Source organism: Gadus morhua, chromosome 4 (genome assembly GCF_902167405.1).
Source record: "Gadus morhua chromosome 4, gadMor3.0, whole genome shotgun sequence".
Classification (NCBI taxonomy): domain Eukaryota; kingdom Metazoa; phylum Chordata; class Actinopteri; order Gadiformes; family Gadidae; genus Gadus; species Gadus morhua.
The window spans coordinates 29,422,708-29,439,195 of NC_044051.1; the positions used below are offsets into that span (position 1 = coordinate 29,422,708).

The 16,488-nt window shown below is 44.9% G+C and overlaps 1 protein-coding gene across 2 annotated transcripts in view; it reads right to left on the reverse strand.

The window, feature by feature from the left end:
- LOC115541940 (activin receptor type-2A) overlaps positions 1 to 16,488 on the reverse strand; it is an 80,944-nt gene that overhangs the window by 41,530 nt on the left and 22,926 nt on the right. Inside the window, exons 5-7 of one of the 2 annotated variants that reach the window (XM_030353891.1) lie at positions 4,668 to 4,691; positions 1,463 to 1,606; positions 813 to 956 (exon numbers count right to left, since the gene is read on the reverse strand). In XM_030353891.1, the coding sequence (XP_030209751.1) occupies positions 813 to 956; positions 1,463 to 1,606; positions 4,668 to 4,691 (312 nt within the window). The remainder of the gene's footprint in view (positions 1 to 812; positions 957 to 1,462; positions 1,607 to 4,667; positions 4,692 to 16,488) is intronic. The other variant, XM_030353893.1, reaches the window with a different exon arrangement.

Genomic DNA, 16,488 nt, shown 5'->3' on the forward strand with positions numbered 1-16,488 from the left:
AACGTTTGCAATGCCCCGGTTGTAAGAATGCTCAATAGCGACTTCAATAGAGAATAATAACTTGAGTGAAATTCTTTCTCAACCTCCTGGAGAACTTTGGTAATTATAATATTGACTGTGGACAATAAGGTTATGATGTTCTAATTTCACTATTCTAGTGGCAACATTCAGCCACTAGAGGGCCATCAAACACACTGATCCCTGTCCATGAAACCTTACGGTTATGTTTAAATGACAAATACTGTTTAGAATATCTTACAAAGTTAGATTATTCCACGGTACATCAGAGTCTAACATGATTAATCATAATTTTATTAGATAAAAAAAAAAAGGGTAACAGACACACTTATCAATCAATTTTTGTTTTATCAATATATCAAAAGGATACAAATGCTATGTGTTGTATAATTAATGAATCACAAATACTGCAGGCCGCATTCAGTCTTTGAATGTGATCGGATCCCCCAGTCCTCCTGCTGGGGATCCGATCACTGTGCCCTGATGTCTAATAGGGAAAACAGACAGTGTGGTGCGAAGGGCCCCGTCTTTCAAACAGAGGCACCCATGAACATGGAAACACTGCCCAGCCAACAGCCCTGAGAGAGCATCAAGTGCTTTGCTCAAGGACCCCACATCCTTTTGTTTGTGTTGCCAAAAAAAACGTGTAGGGAGAATCGACCCAACAACCACTCCAGGTGCTGGCTGTCTTAGGATCTTGAACTTGAACCACCGCTCTGGTTGGGAACTATAGTGTGTGTGTGTGTGTGTGTGTGTGTGTGTGTGTGTGTGTGTGTGTGTGTGTGTGTGTGTACCCTCTCGTGGTAGTCGGTGATGAGCCAAAGCTCCATCGCCAGGTTGTTGTTCCTCTTCTCCATGCCCATGAAGTGCAGGATGTTGTCGTGCTTCATGCCACTCACGCTGTAGATGTCATACTCGTTCTGCCATGACAGCTTGTCCTGGGAAAGGGAGGAGTGGGGGGGAGAGGTGATGAGGGTGACGCAGACAGACAGAAATAGAGAAAAAGATAGAAAGGGGGGAGAGTAATAAGGGAGGGGAGAGAAAGAAGGGGGAAAAGAGAGACAGGTTGAGGTTGTGAGACAGGGAGGAGACATAAAGGGGGGAGAGAGAGAGGAAAAAAGAGAGGAGGTGAGAGAGAAAGGGGGCAAGAGATGAGGAGAGAAAGAGATAGTGAGAGAGAGAATAAAACGTAAAAAAAAAAGTATATTTGCTTCTCTTAGATCATTGAAATGAATTCAAGAGTATTTGAATGAATATTTTTTTCTCTACCTTTTGTGATTATAGCCACCAAACATGCTTGATTTTGAAGCAGTTCTCAAAAAATGTCCTCTGTAATGTTAGCAAATTGATTATAATATTCTCCGCAACTTTCCTCTGCTATGGTGGAAAACATTTGGTTGTTATAGTGTTGTTAGCGTCATATTTGGGCGGGGCTGTCCGGTACCTGAATTGGAAAGATCTTGACGGCCACGTATTCGCTGAGGAGCCGCGCTTTCCAAACGCAGCCGAAACGGCCCCTGGCCTTCACCTCCACCAGCTGCAGGGGCCTCTGGGCCATGATGGGGGACGGTGGAGAGGGCCCGGGGTCCTTGGCAAGAGAGAGAGACAGAGAGAGATGGAAGGAGAGATACGGAAGCACATCGAGAGACAATGATGGAGGGAGAGAGAAAAAGAGAGACAGGGACAGAGAGAGAGTGAGAGAGAGATGCAAAGATGGAGAGAGACAGAGACAGAGACAGAGACAGAGAGAGAGAGAGAGAGAGAGAGAGAGAGAGAGAGGTTTGATGGTTAGCAGATTGTGTGTTCCCCAACATAGGCGTCCAGTGTGGGACAAAACAGGGCTGCAACATGGGGGGGGGGGGAAAGGTGAAAGTTATTCACAATCTTGTCCCCCTTGCATGGTGTGACTAGCAGGCCTTGCTTTTCCAAGCTATGGACCGCAGGTTTGATTCTCTGACTGTGTGCTTCAGCTTAGCCTCGTGAAACCATCCTGATGACCACCTTTGCTTCCCAGTGAATAGGAGTTTGGCCTTGATTGGGTATCAACTGTTTCCAAATATGGCCCCGGCCTAATCTTAAGGCTTGGTTCTAAAACCTCCAGCCAATCAGAGTGAGGCTTGGCTCTCTTTGCTCTCACCGAATCCAGTGATCAAAGAATTGCGTGCGTTCCGTTCCTGTTTCGACGTTGTTATTCAGTCTATTTCTGATAAAGAAAACTTTTTGGATTGCTACGTCGATTGGTCCACTCTCAAATTGTGCGCGCTTTCACCGTGATCAAGGCCGGACCAATCTGCTGAGGGAAACAGAGAGGAGCTCATAAGATCAGGATGTCTCGCAAGGCTGGCTTTAGTGCACAATGTTGAACAATATGAAAATGTCAAGTGAGTGGAGTCCGTGGTAGCACCTAGCAAAACACTGAAGAGCATTCAGAAGCTGGCGGAAGCAAAACCCTGATGCTTGGGTCGCAGATAGATTAAACACTGCTGTCTGCTGAACTTTGAAAACATAGAATAAAAGTTTGATTTTGTTTTTTTGATGCTTTCAAATCAAAACCTAGATTTTACACCTTATGACATCATTGTGATCATCATCATACGTTGCAACATCTAACATACGTATTTGACACATCCAAACATTTAATTGCCGTTGCGGGTCTATATCGAACAAATGTAAATTCAAGAATGGCATGACTGTTTCATTGACGCTGTCAACGTTGCCACCCATTAAAGTCCACCCTCCTGCCTCCATCCCGTAATCGCAAAAACCGAACACACTGGACCCCACAACACCCCCCCCCCCCCCCCGAGTGCACTGTTTCGTCACTTTTCCCTGATCAGATATAATTCAAATGGATCACATTCCCGTTCTTCCTCTCCTTGCGTTTCATTCCGGCATCCTGTCTTCCTTGGCGGCGAATAACGTCACGTTTGCGGAAACCCGACCCGCTCCGAATCGCTGCCCCAGAATGTCTTTATAGTCAGTACCCTGGGAGGGGGGGGGCGGGGGGAACGAATCCCTGTACATCCCGTCAGAAGTGATCGACTCCCTTGAACTCTCAAGCCTTGATCTGAAAACATACACTACCCGCATCCCCCTCCATCTTCCACTTCCTCCTCCTCCTCCTTCTCCTTCCGGACGGTGGGACATATGCGAGCGTCGTCTAGTATATGCGCCTCGGGGCCGGGTTTCAAACGCCCCCGAGCCCTTCTGGGCTTCTCCCCTGGGGGGCCACCGGATCCGGGGGTCCGGTTGCAGGTTCCACGCCGGGGTTGCATTGAGTCAGCAGACCACAGGAAACGGGGCATTGGGTAGGTGTGGAGGGTAGAGGGGGTGTGAGGTATGGGGGGTGGGGGGGGGTTTGGGTAGTCGAACTCTGTCATCCAAACCTCCCCACCTCCCCAACTCGCCCTCCTTTTCGCAGCGTCATCATCCTCATCGGGTTACTGCTGCATCGGCCGCATCAGAGCCTGGGCTCAACACACAGGCCAGACACACACCCCGCTTCCAGTGGTGTCTTTATGTTCAGACCCATGAGTTCACATCCCACCTGTTCTATTGTCATCGCCGGTGTTACTCTAACAAAGCGTTCCTGTGATAACAACAACATGATATGTCAATGTTTGCCGGTACGTGGCCTTCTCAAGGAAATGTTGCTCTTCGCTCACATCGTATGGCTGAGCTTAAAACACAAAACTGCTGTTGAGAAACTAACCAGAACTCCAAAGAGGAGATTCACTTCGACGCCTCACCTTTGGTTATTCCCGTAGAAGTGAACCAGGGCGGGTTGAGGAGTTTCCGTTTTGAACTTGACAAACGTGCTCCACATACGCCCCCACCCCTTTTCATCCCCCCCCCCCCCCGCTTCACCCTCTCACTTCTGTTTTGTACATAATATTATGCACAATTCATAATCCAGGGCCCCCAGTCCTCCGGACAGAGCTAGCGCCCCCCGTGAAGAGCTGGGCTGTCCGACCCGTATGTTTTAAAACTCCTCCAATGGGCAGCCTACCAAGCGCTGGATCTGGGGGGGGGGGGGGTGTGTGGGGAGGGAGGGGTGCGTATTTCATCATGCACACAATATGTTCGCCACACAAGAACGTCCATGCGATAAAGCCGGGGCAGACACACACTCAATCACACACACATACACACACCATCTGTTTGGGTGCGAGTGTGTGGTGTGACACTAGACTTATCCACACACATACGTCACACACACACACACACACACACACACACACACACACACACACACACACACACACACACACACACACACACACACACACACACACACACACACACACACCTGTTTGGGTGTAAGTTTGACACTCGACTTATCTAGACACACATACCAGAAATGTCAACACACACACACAGACACACACACGCACACTTGACATGTCTAGACACACACGGAGGGGGGGGGGAGAACAGGAAAGTATTTTTTTGACTCAAAAAGGAGACCAAATTAAGAGGAGCGGCTGGTGAGGAAGAGGAGGGGGCGAGGGGAGCACTTTCAGGATCTACAACAACGGAGTCTTCAACACAGATCTAAGCAAAACAGTGACTTATTATAAAACTGGTCCACTCAATAAAAAGGGGAAGGGAGGGGGAGAGGGGTGAGACTGGAATCAAGCTGCTCTTACCTCGACCATTATGTGAAAGGCGTGCTATTTGAAGAGGAGGAGGGGGGAAGAAGAAGAGGCAAACAGGGACATTATTGGGGTTTTCTGTACCGTTGTGTTTGGGAGACAATGAGACCTGGATTGAATGTGAGGTTGTGTGCTGGGGCAAAGGAACTTTTACTGTGTCAATCATTGGCAATGCAAACACGTTAATGATGTGGTATGAGGGTTTCATACCGCATCGCCACACGGCTAATATGAGGTACAATTATGTTCAATTCACATAAATAAACCACAATAAAAACGTCCAACAATATATTGATATCATTGAAACACATTCGTACACATCCTACCTAGTAGGGAACATATGTATTTATACTAATTCAAGTTTCTTCTAAAATAATTGCTCCCAGGTTTCTGAGTCCAAAAAGATTGAGCGTCACCATTAAAGTCACAACTATTTCCACAAGTAGGGCAGAATAATAAAAACCTGGTTTCAAGGGAGCGAGGTACTTATGCGATCTGGTGTCTTTCCCCTTCCGTTATCCTGCTTTGTGGAAGACGCTAAACAGAAACGACGCATGCGCATACTCGACGAGAGCTGAAGTACAAAATGGTTTCCCTCCCTCTCTTGTCTTAACAGCCACTCGGCCCGCACTCGTTCTTGCACGCAGAGCTCCGAGGCCCCTCCGTTTATCACCATTTGCCGCCATAAAGGCCTCATCAATAATGCAACGGCTGTAGTTATTCATCTTCCGTATTCTAGGATGGGACCAAAATGGCTGCCAGCGACACAAAGCCACCCTCTTCTCCTCTTGCTACTAGTTGGCTTTTCTATGGAAGTAAATCTGTGCCATTGGATTTTGAAAATAAAAAGCCATTGAATTCTAAGCACTGAATATTTATGCATTGAAATTAAGTATCTGGACTTTTTTGCCTCTGAATTTAACTCAATAAAGCATATTCAGCTTTATTTTTCAATGTTAAAAAATTCAAAATCAAATATTCAACGTTAAAAAATTCAACGCAAATATTTTCAACGTCTCCAAATTCAACATGCCAAATTCAGCTGCAAAATTCAACGTCAGAAAATTCAGTGTTAACATCCGAGGACCCATGGAAGAGCAATCGATCCTAGATGCTAGATCGCGGCCAAGCAAGGAGAGTGGGAATAAGAGCGTCCCTCGCTGGTTCTTTCTTTCTTGACCCAAACGTTAATTCTAAACAGCATTTTACACAGTAGCCTATAATAGGAAATGCTCAAAGGTTAATCAACGTCATTAAACACTGTCTGTAGCTTTTGATGGGAGAGAAGCCACCGTAGTGTGACCCTAGGGGGCGCTGTTGCCCATTTTCTGCAACATGCACGAGTTTGAAGCGTAGACAGGCATGAAGTCGTTCACGCGCCGAAACATCCCCAAGCTTAAAACTTAAAGGCCCACTATGCAACAATTTTAGCCAAAATAACCTTATTAATGCAGGTTGAGAGTCGTTCTGATCGTTCTACAACCATTTCTGGGTCGTTTAGCGGGTGTTTCATTGCCCCAAGTCGCTTCTCCAAGGAAAAAGCGAATGCAACTTGCTCTGTTCGGACCAACACAATCCGGATGTGACGCAGCGGAAGTATCCAATCGCGCCTCGAAGATGTAGTCAGATTTTAGTTTCGAAAATGCTTTACGGCACAGACACACCCCCAAACATGGCACCGGCTAAGAGTCATTGGTTAAGAGTCATTGCGATGGTTCTATTATACATTTTTGTTCGATTGGTCGTTGTTTTGACTCCCCCTAGCGCATCTTGGCGGAGAAAGGGAATATGCAAGTTTCTGCCGGCGACCAGCCACCCACTCTCGCGGGAGTCTCGCGTCTCGCAAAGTAGCGTATTGCTTTACGGCACAGACCCCCAAACACGGAACCGGCTCGATATAAACACAAGTAAGGGATTGTTACATTCATCATAGATCAGCCGACTAAAAAGAGACAGAGAAACCCAATGTCGGAGGAACAGAAGAAGAGAAAAGGGAGACTGACCGACAGAGAGGCCAGACACAAGTAAACGTTGGACGAGCTTTTCAGGAATAGCGTGAACTGAAAGAAATAGAAGACTGCAAATCAGACACCGACTTGGCAGTGTTGCTTTTGAAATTGAAAGTATCCTTGGGTTAACTTTGTCTTTGTGGTATTCTTGATGTTGATAGTCTCTGTAAAAATGTGTTTGCTCAACCATTTTGTTGTGAGCCCTGTAAAAATGTGTTTTCTCGACCGTTTTGTTGTGAGCCCTGTGTGTTTCTAGCTTGCAACCATGGAAACACCTTTGTTTCCATGGGTGTTTTGCGGTTCGTCTGTCTCGTCCCCCAGATACAGGCTGAATCCCCGAATCTAGGTTCTTGTTTATTTAGATTATTATGTTGGCCAACACTCTTACACTGATTGTTCTGTTCAACCAAAGATAAAACAATTATAATCTAGAATATAAATTCTCCCCGTCCACTATAAAAAAGGATGGATTTATGTTTATTGCAATACAAATACACCATTTAAAAAATGTATAACCTTGTCTACACTTTATGAACATCTACTTCGGACATGGCTCCACGCATTCGCCGGCTTCTTTGAAAACAAATGCACATGGCTAGCGTAGAAGTGCATGGGGAAGGGTCGTCAACGAGTTGTTACGACAGTGTTGTAAAACATCTACTACGAAGCTGTAGGGGGCGCTGTGTAGAGAAAGGTGCATGCGCAAACCAAGAAAACAGCGAAGAAATGTCCGATCCTGCATAGTGGGCCTTTAAAGTTTGGGTAAGGGATTTGCGAAACGCCAGCAGATTTTACACAACTCAAATGGTCCTACCCCCTCTCCTTCAACGCTGACCCTGACTCCACCCATTCCAAGTACATGGACGCACAATCATGCACGAGCGAACACAGATGCGAAAGCCAGCCATTAGCTAGTTAGCTCCAGTAGCTACCGCAGGACACCAAGCTTGCTCTGGGTCACGAGCTTTGAGTACGTGCACGAAGGGGTCACGCGCGGGGAGCGGGAGTGCAGTACGACCGTTTGATGACGTACTTACTGTCCAATGCCACTCGGTGGTTCTGGAAATCATTGGCTGGAGTTTTTCGAGCCCTGCCCGTTCCACAGATGATTGACTTGTTTAATTTTCATGTCAATACTTCTAACTCAGTGGCTGTAAGTGGGTTATGATAATGATTTCAAGTAATTTTGCAAAAATTGCCAAAAAAGAGAATTCCATACCCAACCTTTAACGTTTGTATCGTCGATCACTCGGATTGAGGGTATTCTTATTGTGAAACCGGATGTACGTTAAGTGGCTGTAGCAAAAAAACGTTGATAAGCCTCTGTGGTGGCATAACAAGAGCGCAACGAGCGCGCAGAGCCAACACTATTCCGCACCGAGTGACATGATAGGCTACAGAGGATGACAAATTAAAAGCAGGGTGCTGTCGGGCGCCTCTTCCCGAGGTACGCCGTGCTTCCACTGGAACTACAGGCTGCTGCCGCTTCAGTTGCGCAATACTGTCAGCTTTGCGCTCTCGTTCCACAGTGGGCAGCGGGGTTCAGAATCACATCACAGATCGCCCCAGCATCACACCAAACGTAGGCAAAGTGACCTCTGCGAATTGCCCCAAATTGGTGACTCACCCACTACAATTACACTTACGTTGTATGTAAATCCAGCCAAGTCACTGCAATCACACACACACACTTCACATACAGGAATTAGTTCATAGTTTACTTCATACTGCAGTAAAAAAAACTAAAAAACGGTGTGCATTATAATAAAAACATAAGATCCCCCCCACCTTGTTATTAAATGTGCTTAATAAATACATTTAATTTGATTTGATTTGCATTTTACAGACCGATAGAGCGTTAAAGGGACACTGTGTAATATTTTCGCTCATTTATTACCTCAAATCAACGTATTCATTCATAAATAAGTCCTCTTTGGTGTAAAATTATCTCTGCCAAAAATCTCACTTATCCTCCTGAGCGAAGAATAATTAATATGTAGTTACATAGGACGGGTAAGCTTCATGGAGGCTTCCATGTTCTTCCAGTCTATGAACTGCCGAGAGGGACAAAAAGCACTACGTGGTACAGGAAATGCAAACGCGTTTTCACTCTGAGCCAGCGTGAATGATGACTGAAATACTTCACTATCTTGCTCGAGGAATAATTACTCATACATCATTAGCTTACACCAGTGATTTTCAACCAGTGTGCCGCGAGAGATCGTCAGGTGTGCCGTGGGAAATTTTCTAACCATTGTCGGGTGTCAGTGCTGTAATAAAGTGTCGCAGATAATATACCGGAATTTTCAGGCTATAAGCCCTGCCTTATTTCCCATTTTTCGATTCTGCGGCTTATATAACAGTGCGGCTAATCTATGGATTTTTACAGCTAACGGCTGCTCGGAAAATTAGTATTCAAAGCTTAAATCAGTATTCTGAGCTTCGTTTTTTTCCACGTAGGCCTACGTGACGTTACAAGAGCGAGGGAGGCAAACTATAAGCGTCAGCGACACCAAGCAGAGAAGCGAGAGAGGTGGAGGAAGAATAGATATCTTGTTTCCCTTTACTTTATAACACAACATTAGCGGGATCTCGGGAGGAAAAAGTAATACTTGACGAAATGCTAACCTTAGTTGTTTGTTTACGTTCGCTGTACAGCGCCGCGCCAATCAACTGTGACTGGCTTGCTGCAGAGCGTGAGCATCTTGGGAATACCCGGTCAATGTAATGGATATAATATGGACACATAAGACAATCAATATTCGGTATTTGTTATGGATTTATTGTACAAATTCCCTGAAAAGATGCACGTTCCAGGATGAATTGAAAAACTCCTGTAAGGGCTGAGATGGCAGAGGACAGCTGATTTGGAACGGAACAACAGCTGTTCGCTTTCACGGGGAATAACTAAAGAACTTCAACCTACTTAGGCCTACTATTTAACGTTCAAAAGCTATTAAATATTCAACAAAATATGCAGATACTGTCAAAATCGGTTCCAGGGAGTATATAGGGATTATTAATGTTGTTTTTGATGGTGTTTTTTTCTGGAACGAGTATTCGAATATTCGCTCGGAAAAACCAACGACTATTCGAAGCCTGAAAAATGGCATTCGGGCCAGCCCTAATTGTAATTAAACATTAAAACAGAGAGAGACTGAGAGCTGTTGAGGAAGAACGTCGTGTGTCTTTCTACCATTCCTGCCAGGATATCCATTTTGTGTTCATCGAAACAGGCCCAGGTTTCACACTAAGTGAGTTTAAATAAATTTAGAAATTATATTATTAACTATATGTGTTGGAGCTATGCAGTTCTTAGATTTTATTGTAAAACATTTATTTAGTTTGTTTGCTTAAAGGGACTCTCACCTTTGTTGCATTTGAGAATTACAGCACATTCAAATCATCCCGCCTTCCTCCAATGCCCCACCCCCTAAGCGTTATTTTTTTAGAGTACAAAACTAAGCGTTATTTTTTAGAGTACTGTAACGACCTCGCCGGTGACATAATGATGTCGAGTCATTAGTAGTTGAAGGTAGTTTTAATGAACCAAAACCACTGAAACCCGTAACATTGTAACCAACGGCAGAAAACCGACACAAAACAAACCCCGGTTACCCCGGCAACCCCCAACACGGTCGCACTCGCGTGCAGGCCCCCACCCTCCTGTTCTTCCAAGGCCCTCCCCCAGCTGACCTAATGATTCGCCCCCACGCTGATTGACAAGAAGAACATTACAATACATGCACATAGAACAACTGGCATAGCGGACAACGAAATATAATGTAACACATAACACACAAACTATTTAACTGTCCCAGGGTCGCTACAGTACAAAAGTTCTAGACTCCCATGGGTTATGTTTAGAATCCCATGGGTTATGTTTAGACTCCCAGGGGTCATAATATCTACCAGGGGTCTAGTAAACAAGAAATTTAGCAGATGGCTCACTGTAATTTTATGGGCTTCGTGTGATACCGTTTTGAGGCCCCATGTTGAAGGACAGTGGTCCCACTGCAGTGTTTCCGCTAGAAGAAATTGGTGCCGGTCATATGACCGGGAAGGTTTCATTTTACCGGTCAAATTGGAAAAAAATCGGTCGGATATAATGTCTGTGTTTATTGCACTTAAAAAAATTGATAGGCAGGCTATATAAAGAATAAAATCATCAAGGCATGTCGATTTATAGCCTGGTGTTTTTAATTAAAAGGTTGGCAGGTGACAGAACAATTAAACATTGCATTTTAAAGTGCAGACGAACAAAAATTATTTAGGTCTATAATGCAAGGCAAGGCATAAATAATAATAGCCTAAAACAATACAAAGTAGGCTACCTACAGTAAAACAAACTGGCGCGTAACATTATAAAATGCAGACTGTAATGAAAATAATTACGCTACAGTGTAACAAGAGACGGGAGTATTTTAAAGTGGATAAGAAACAGTGAATTGCCGGCCGCGACTTGAACTAGGCAGCATAAAATAAATAAAAAATATATTTTACTTCTTTCGATATTTGGCAGCTGTGAAGCGTGCCGCTGCTGAATTAAAGTCAAATGTATCTAGTGTGTCTCTGCTGCTTGCAATGCGCATAAGCCTTGTGACTCTTCCTTCCCCAAGGCGGCTTCGCTGAGCAGTCTTTTTGCGGTTCTGCAGGGAGAAGCCTCTCTCCGCTGGCACACTGGAGACGGGGATAACACAGGCTACCTTTGCCAGTTTCACCCACTCTGGGAAGATTTCCGCGTAATCTCTTATGAGCATCTCGCAGGCCGATTAAAAATGCAAGCCCCCGTAACTGCGGAGGGCTGTCATCATTGGGATGGCATCTCGCTTCGCGCTTGCGGCATCGATGAATGTGGTGGCTGTGGCCGAATCGTCCTCGCTTGCAATTTCTTGGCCAAAATGACGTTCTGTCATCCCCACATACTGATGACCCGGGATGTCGTGTTTGGCCATGTGAAACACAACTTTCATTTGCGAGCACAACTTTTTTTTGGAGGAGTCGGTGGCTTTCTCACATTGGCCTTTCATGGCCATTTGTAGCTGTTTTAGGTTGGCAGCCGAAATGTGATCATTGCACTGACTGTGCTCTGTTAAACTTGAGAATCGCATATTTGCGGACCCCCGAGTGAAGCCATTCTTCCTCCCTGATTTTTTGCACTGAGCGCAAAACAGCCTCTCCTCATCCTCTACAATATCGCACCTCACCCAGGGGAACTTCTCTTTCCAGTCCGGCCTGAACGCCCGCGTTTTCCTCCTCTTTTCTGCTGGAGCCACGGGCACAGCAGCCGCCTCTTCTGACACAGGTGGAGGTGTGTGTGTGACATCAGACCCGCCTCTGCTGCTACTTGGTTTGAAGAAGTGGGTGATCATATTTTGATTCGCCATGTTTAATAGATACCGGTAGCCTACTCCGCAACAAAGCTTGCCAACGGCTTTCGCTAGATTGCCGCCGTTTAGTTCATAAACCTACGGTATTCTATAGCGATCAATTTGAGCGTGTGCACGAAATGTAACAACTTATTTATTTTATCACACAGGCTACGCTACAATCAAAACCCTCATTGTTTTACATGAATTGGCTAAACAAATGACCACTGTAGCATATTTAAACACAATTCAAATTAACACATTCAAAAGTATTTCGGCTCAATTTAAAAGGTTGAATCTCCTCGTGACTGAATGCGCTTTTTTCTGATGTTACGGCTCTCAGCTGTGCCAGAGCGTTCACAGTTGCTATGGAAACCACCTAGCGTCGCAGCGCGTTGCAGCCAGTGTGAACGGCCCAGTTTTAGAACGTCGCAGCCCGTCTCGTCGCAAGGAGTTGCAAGTTGCAAGCCGTTGCAAGGTGAATCTTTGGTCTGAACTGGGCTTTATTTCCAATCGGTCATTCTGACCGGAGACATTTGGAATTTTCGGTCCTCCTCATTTTTTTCCGGTCAAAGACCGGTAATTACCGGTCAACGGGAATATAAGAAAGGTGTATGAGCATTACAAACAGAGTAGCGGGACAACGTAGCGTCTGAGGCCGAAATGGGTCCCCTAATCGGACTGAATGGTGCGGTTGGGTGCCAACGGTCTGGAGGTCTTCCTGTAGCTCCAGAGTAGCGGGACAACGTCGCGTCTGAGTCCGAAATGGGTCCCGTAATCGGACTGAGTGGTGCGGTTGGGTGCCAACGGTCTGGAGGTCTTCCTGTAGCTCCAGAGTAGCGGGACAACGTCGCGTCTGAGTCCGAAATGGGTCCCGTAATCGGACTGAGTGGTACGGTTGGGTGCCAACGGTCTGGAGGTCTTCCCGGAGCTCCAGAGTAGCGGGACAACTTCGCGTCTGAGTCCGAAACGGATCCCCTAATCGGACTAAGTGGTGCGGTTGGTTGCCAACGGTCTGGAGGTCCTGAGAATCATCCAGGGGAGCGGGACCACTTGGCTTCTGAGGCCGAATCGGGTCCCCTTGTCGGACTGAATGGTGCAGTTGGTGGCCAACAGTCTGGGGGTCTTCCTGAGGCTCCAGAGGAGGGTAACTCTGTGAGTCTGAGTCCGAGATGAGTCCCCTAATCGGACTGAATGGTGCAGTTTCAGTACGCCGTGGACCACTTTGGTCTGCCATCGTCAGTCGCTACGGTCGCTACTCGCTACTGTCTGCCGTGGAATCCAAACAAACCCTCTAGTTGAGGACGCGCCTTGATGACGCGGGCCCGAATGCGCCACAAGAAGCAGGCGGAAAACCTTATATATCCATGCAGCAAACAGACAGGTCTGTCGGCCAATAAGGTCATTCGGTCCGAAGAATTTTATTGGTTGAAGTTTTCACTAAATATTATGAGAGTAAAATAATTGTTTGTTTTTACTCCTGGTGGGTCTGTCTTGCATATTAGAGTGTTATTACCTTATTAATACCAATTTAACCTTATCCAAAAAAAGTGTAAAAATGCAACAAAGGTAAGAGTCCCTTTAATATAAAATAACATGACTTTTATGTTTATTTTCTCGTTTGTATTATAAATTAGTTAATTTGAGTTTGTTTATGCTTTTGTTTTGAAGTTATTACTAGCCTATATATAGAGGTGGCGGGCGTAGGTAAGACAGGCACTGGGAAGGGTCATGTTTTTTTACCAGCTGTACGAGAGAGACAAAGGAGTGAGGCTGCTGGTTCACACTGTTGCACATTTGTTTTGTTTGCTTGGAAGATCGGAAAAAACACCTGCAGAAATCTAAATTCACGACTGGAAAGTTGACTCTTTCCCCTGCACTGCGTAAGATTCGTCCCCCCTGGTGCCTCAGTGGCTATTTTGATTACATTGCTTTGTTTGATTTCTTAATTTTCAAGTTATTGTTTTATTGAGGACAAATTGCCACTACATTATTATTATTATATGTACTGTGTTAGAGTATCATTTTGTGTCATTTTGGTTGGTGGTGTGCCCCAGGATTTTGAAAATGTAAAAAGTGTGCCACGGCTCAAAAAAGGTTGAAAATCAATGGCTTACACTAATGATTCAATGCAGTTTGAAATTTGTTTGAAATAACGAACCTCATCATCACTCGAAGGACTCGATGAGGTAGTATTGGATGTCATGACACAGCTTCTTGGCACATACTGCCCACCGTAGTTTTTGAACAAGCGAGCACTATTAGTTTGAATGCAATATACAATTATACCACTAGATGGGAGTAATTTTTACACAGTGTCCCTTTAAGTAAGGTCCACCACCGTTGCATCTCTCCCCATAAAAAGCTTGTCAGTGTTTAATGACGTTGATTTACCTTTGGGCATTTCCTATTATAGGCTACTGTGTAAAATGCTGTTTAGAATTAACGTTTATATCGAGAAAGAAGAATCGAGTGACGCTCTTATTCCCGCTCTCCTTGCTTGACCGCAATCTAGCATCTAGGATCGATTGCTCTTCCATGGGTCCCCGGATATTAACGCTGAATTTTCTGTCGTTGAATTTTGCAGCTGAATTTGGCATGTTGAATTTGGGGACGTTGAAAATATTTACGTAGAATTTTTGAACATTGAATATTTGATTTTAAATTTTTTAACATTGAAAAATAAAGATGAATATGATTATTGAGTTAAATTCAGAGCCAAAAAGTCCAGATACTTCATTTGAATGCATAAAAATTAATTCTTTTTATTTTCAAAATCCGATGGCACAGATTTACTTCCATACTTTTCCAACTGATGAGAGTTACGTTCTGCCAGAAGGTTGTTTTCTTTGTTCAACTGTTTCAATTCACACACACAGGAAAACCCGGCACGCCTTAATTATTTGCGGCGCTGGTTTGTTGTATTTGATTTTTCGCCTCCTTTTTCATATTTTCTTTCAGCCGCAAAGGACAAAATTATCCAGAGAAGGAGTCACCTTTCAGTCTTTAGGCTGCTATGGAGGATAGTGTTTAAAGGGGCCACTCACACTAGGGGCACGGCCCCGTGCCCGAGCTAATTTGCATACTAAAGACTAGAATGTTTGGCTAATGTGACCACGCCATCCGTATTCCAGCACGGAACAGCCTCTTGGCCACGGCACACATGGGAGAGGTGTGCCGTGGCCAAAGTACAGATTGCCCTTCTTTCTTTATAGGTCCATGCCCTTCTTCCCCAAAACAATCATTTTAAACAATGGCGGTGTCACGCCAAATTTGTACCGGCTGCCAAATTTGTACCGGGCACGTCATCCATACGTAATCCATTCCAAACCTGCCTGGCAACAGATGATCGTGTCGTCCGTTGCCAGGCAACGGACGACACGATCGCGTCGAATGACGTGAAAGGTTCACGAACATTCGCAAACCTTCAAGCTCGTTCATTCGCACTTGTCCGTTATCTGTATTGTGCTATTTCGTCCTTGACCTGCTTTAAACACTCAGTTTACTTGCTAAATTGGATTAAACAATTGAATACAACACAAATATAAAGTAAAAACAAGTGTTATCTAGCGATCCGTTTTCTGTATTATGTTACTTACTTCGTCTTTGGCAACATGAGCGTGAATGTTTTTTGAAACCCACTTTAAACACTCAGTTTACTAGCTAAATTTGATTAAACAATTAAATACAATACAAATATAAAGTAAAAACAAGTGTTATCTAGCGATCCTTTATCTGTATTATGTTATTTCGTCTTTGGCAATATGAGCGCGAATGTTTTTTGAAACCTGCCCGGCAACAGACAACTGATGACGTGCCCGGTACAAATTTGGCAGCCGGTACAAATTTGGCGTGACAGCGTCATTACGACGTAATGACGTATGTATGAAGGAGCAATCAGTGTGACCACGGGGGAGCGGGGGGAGTGGGGGGGGATCGTGCTGAATCTTCCTGCAGCACGGAACAGGCAAACGGCCCTAGTGTGAGGGGCCCCCTATACCAGCTGAGGACCTCAGCTTGTTGCTTGCTTGTCTTTGGTAAAAACAACCAACTGTCTTTTAAAACATGGGCCCTGTCCTTTTCAATAATCCCCATAATCATATTCAATATAACAAACCATAAACCATGACTAACAATGGCCGTCCAGCTAGAAGCACATGTCAGCACAGATGTGTGCTTAACTCGTTTGTACGTGCATTTTTAGAGCAATTCTGGCATTCAACAAAACCATTGCATTTAGAACTCTCTCTGAGGCACGCATCACATCGAGGAGTAGTCTAGCCTTAAACTAATCACGTACGGTAGGAAAAGCAAACAAACAATGTTATTTGGCCGAATGGCTTTGACTGATGAATAAGTTTTAAATTGTATTGGGTCTAATAGTGTTAATTAGAACAAATCTTTGGCCGTGTGTGTGCTCTTTGCTGATGGACTGAA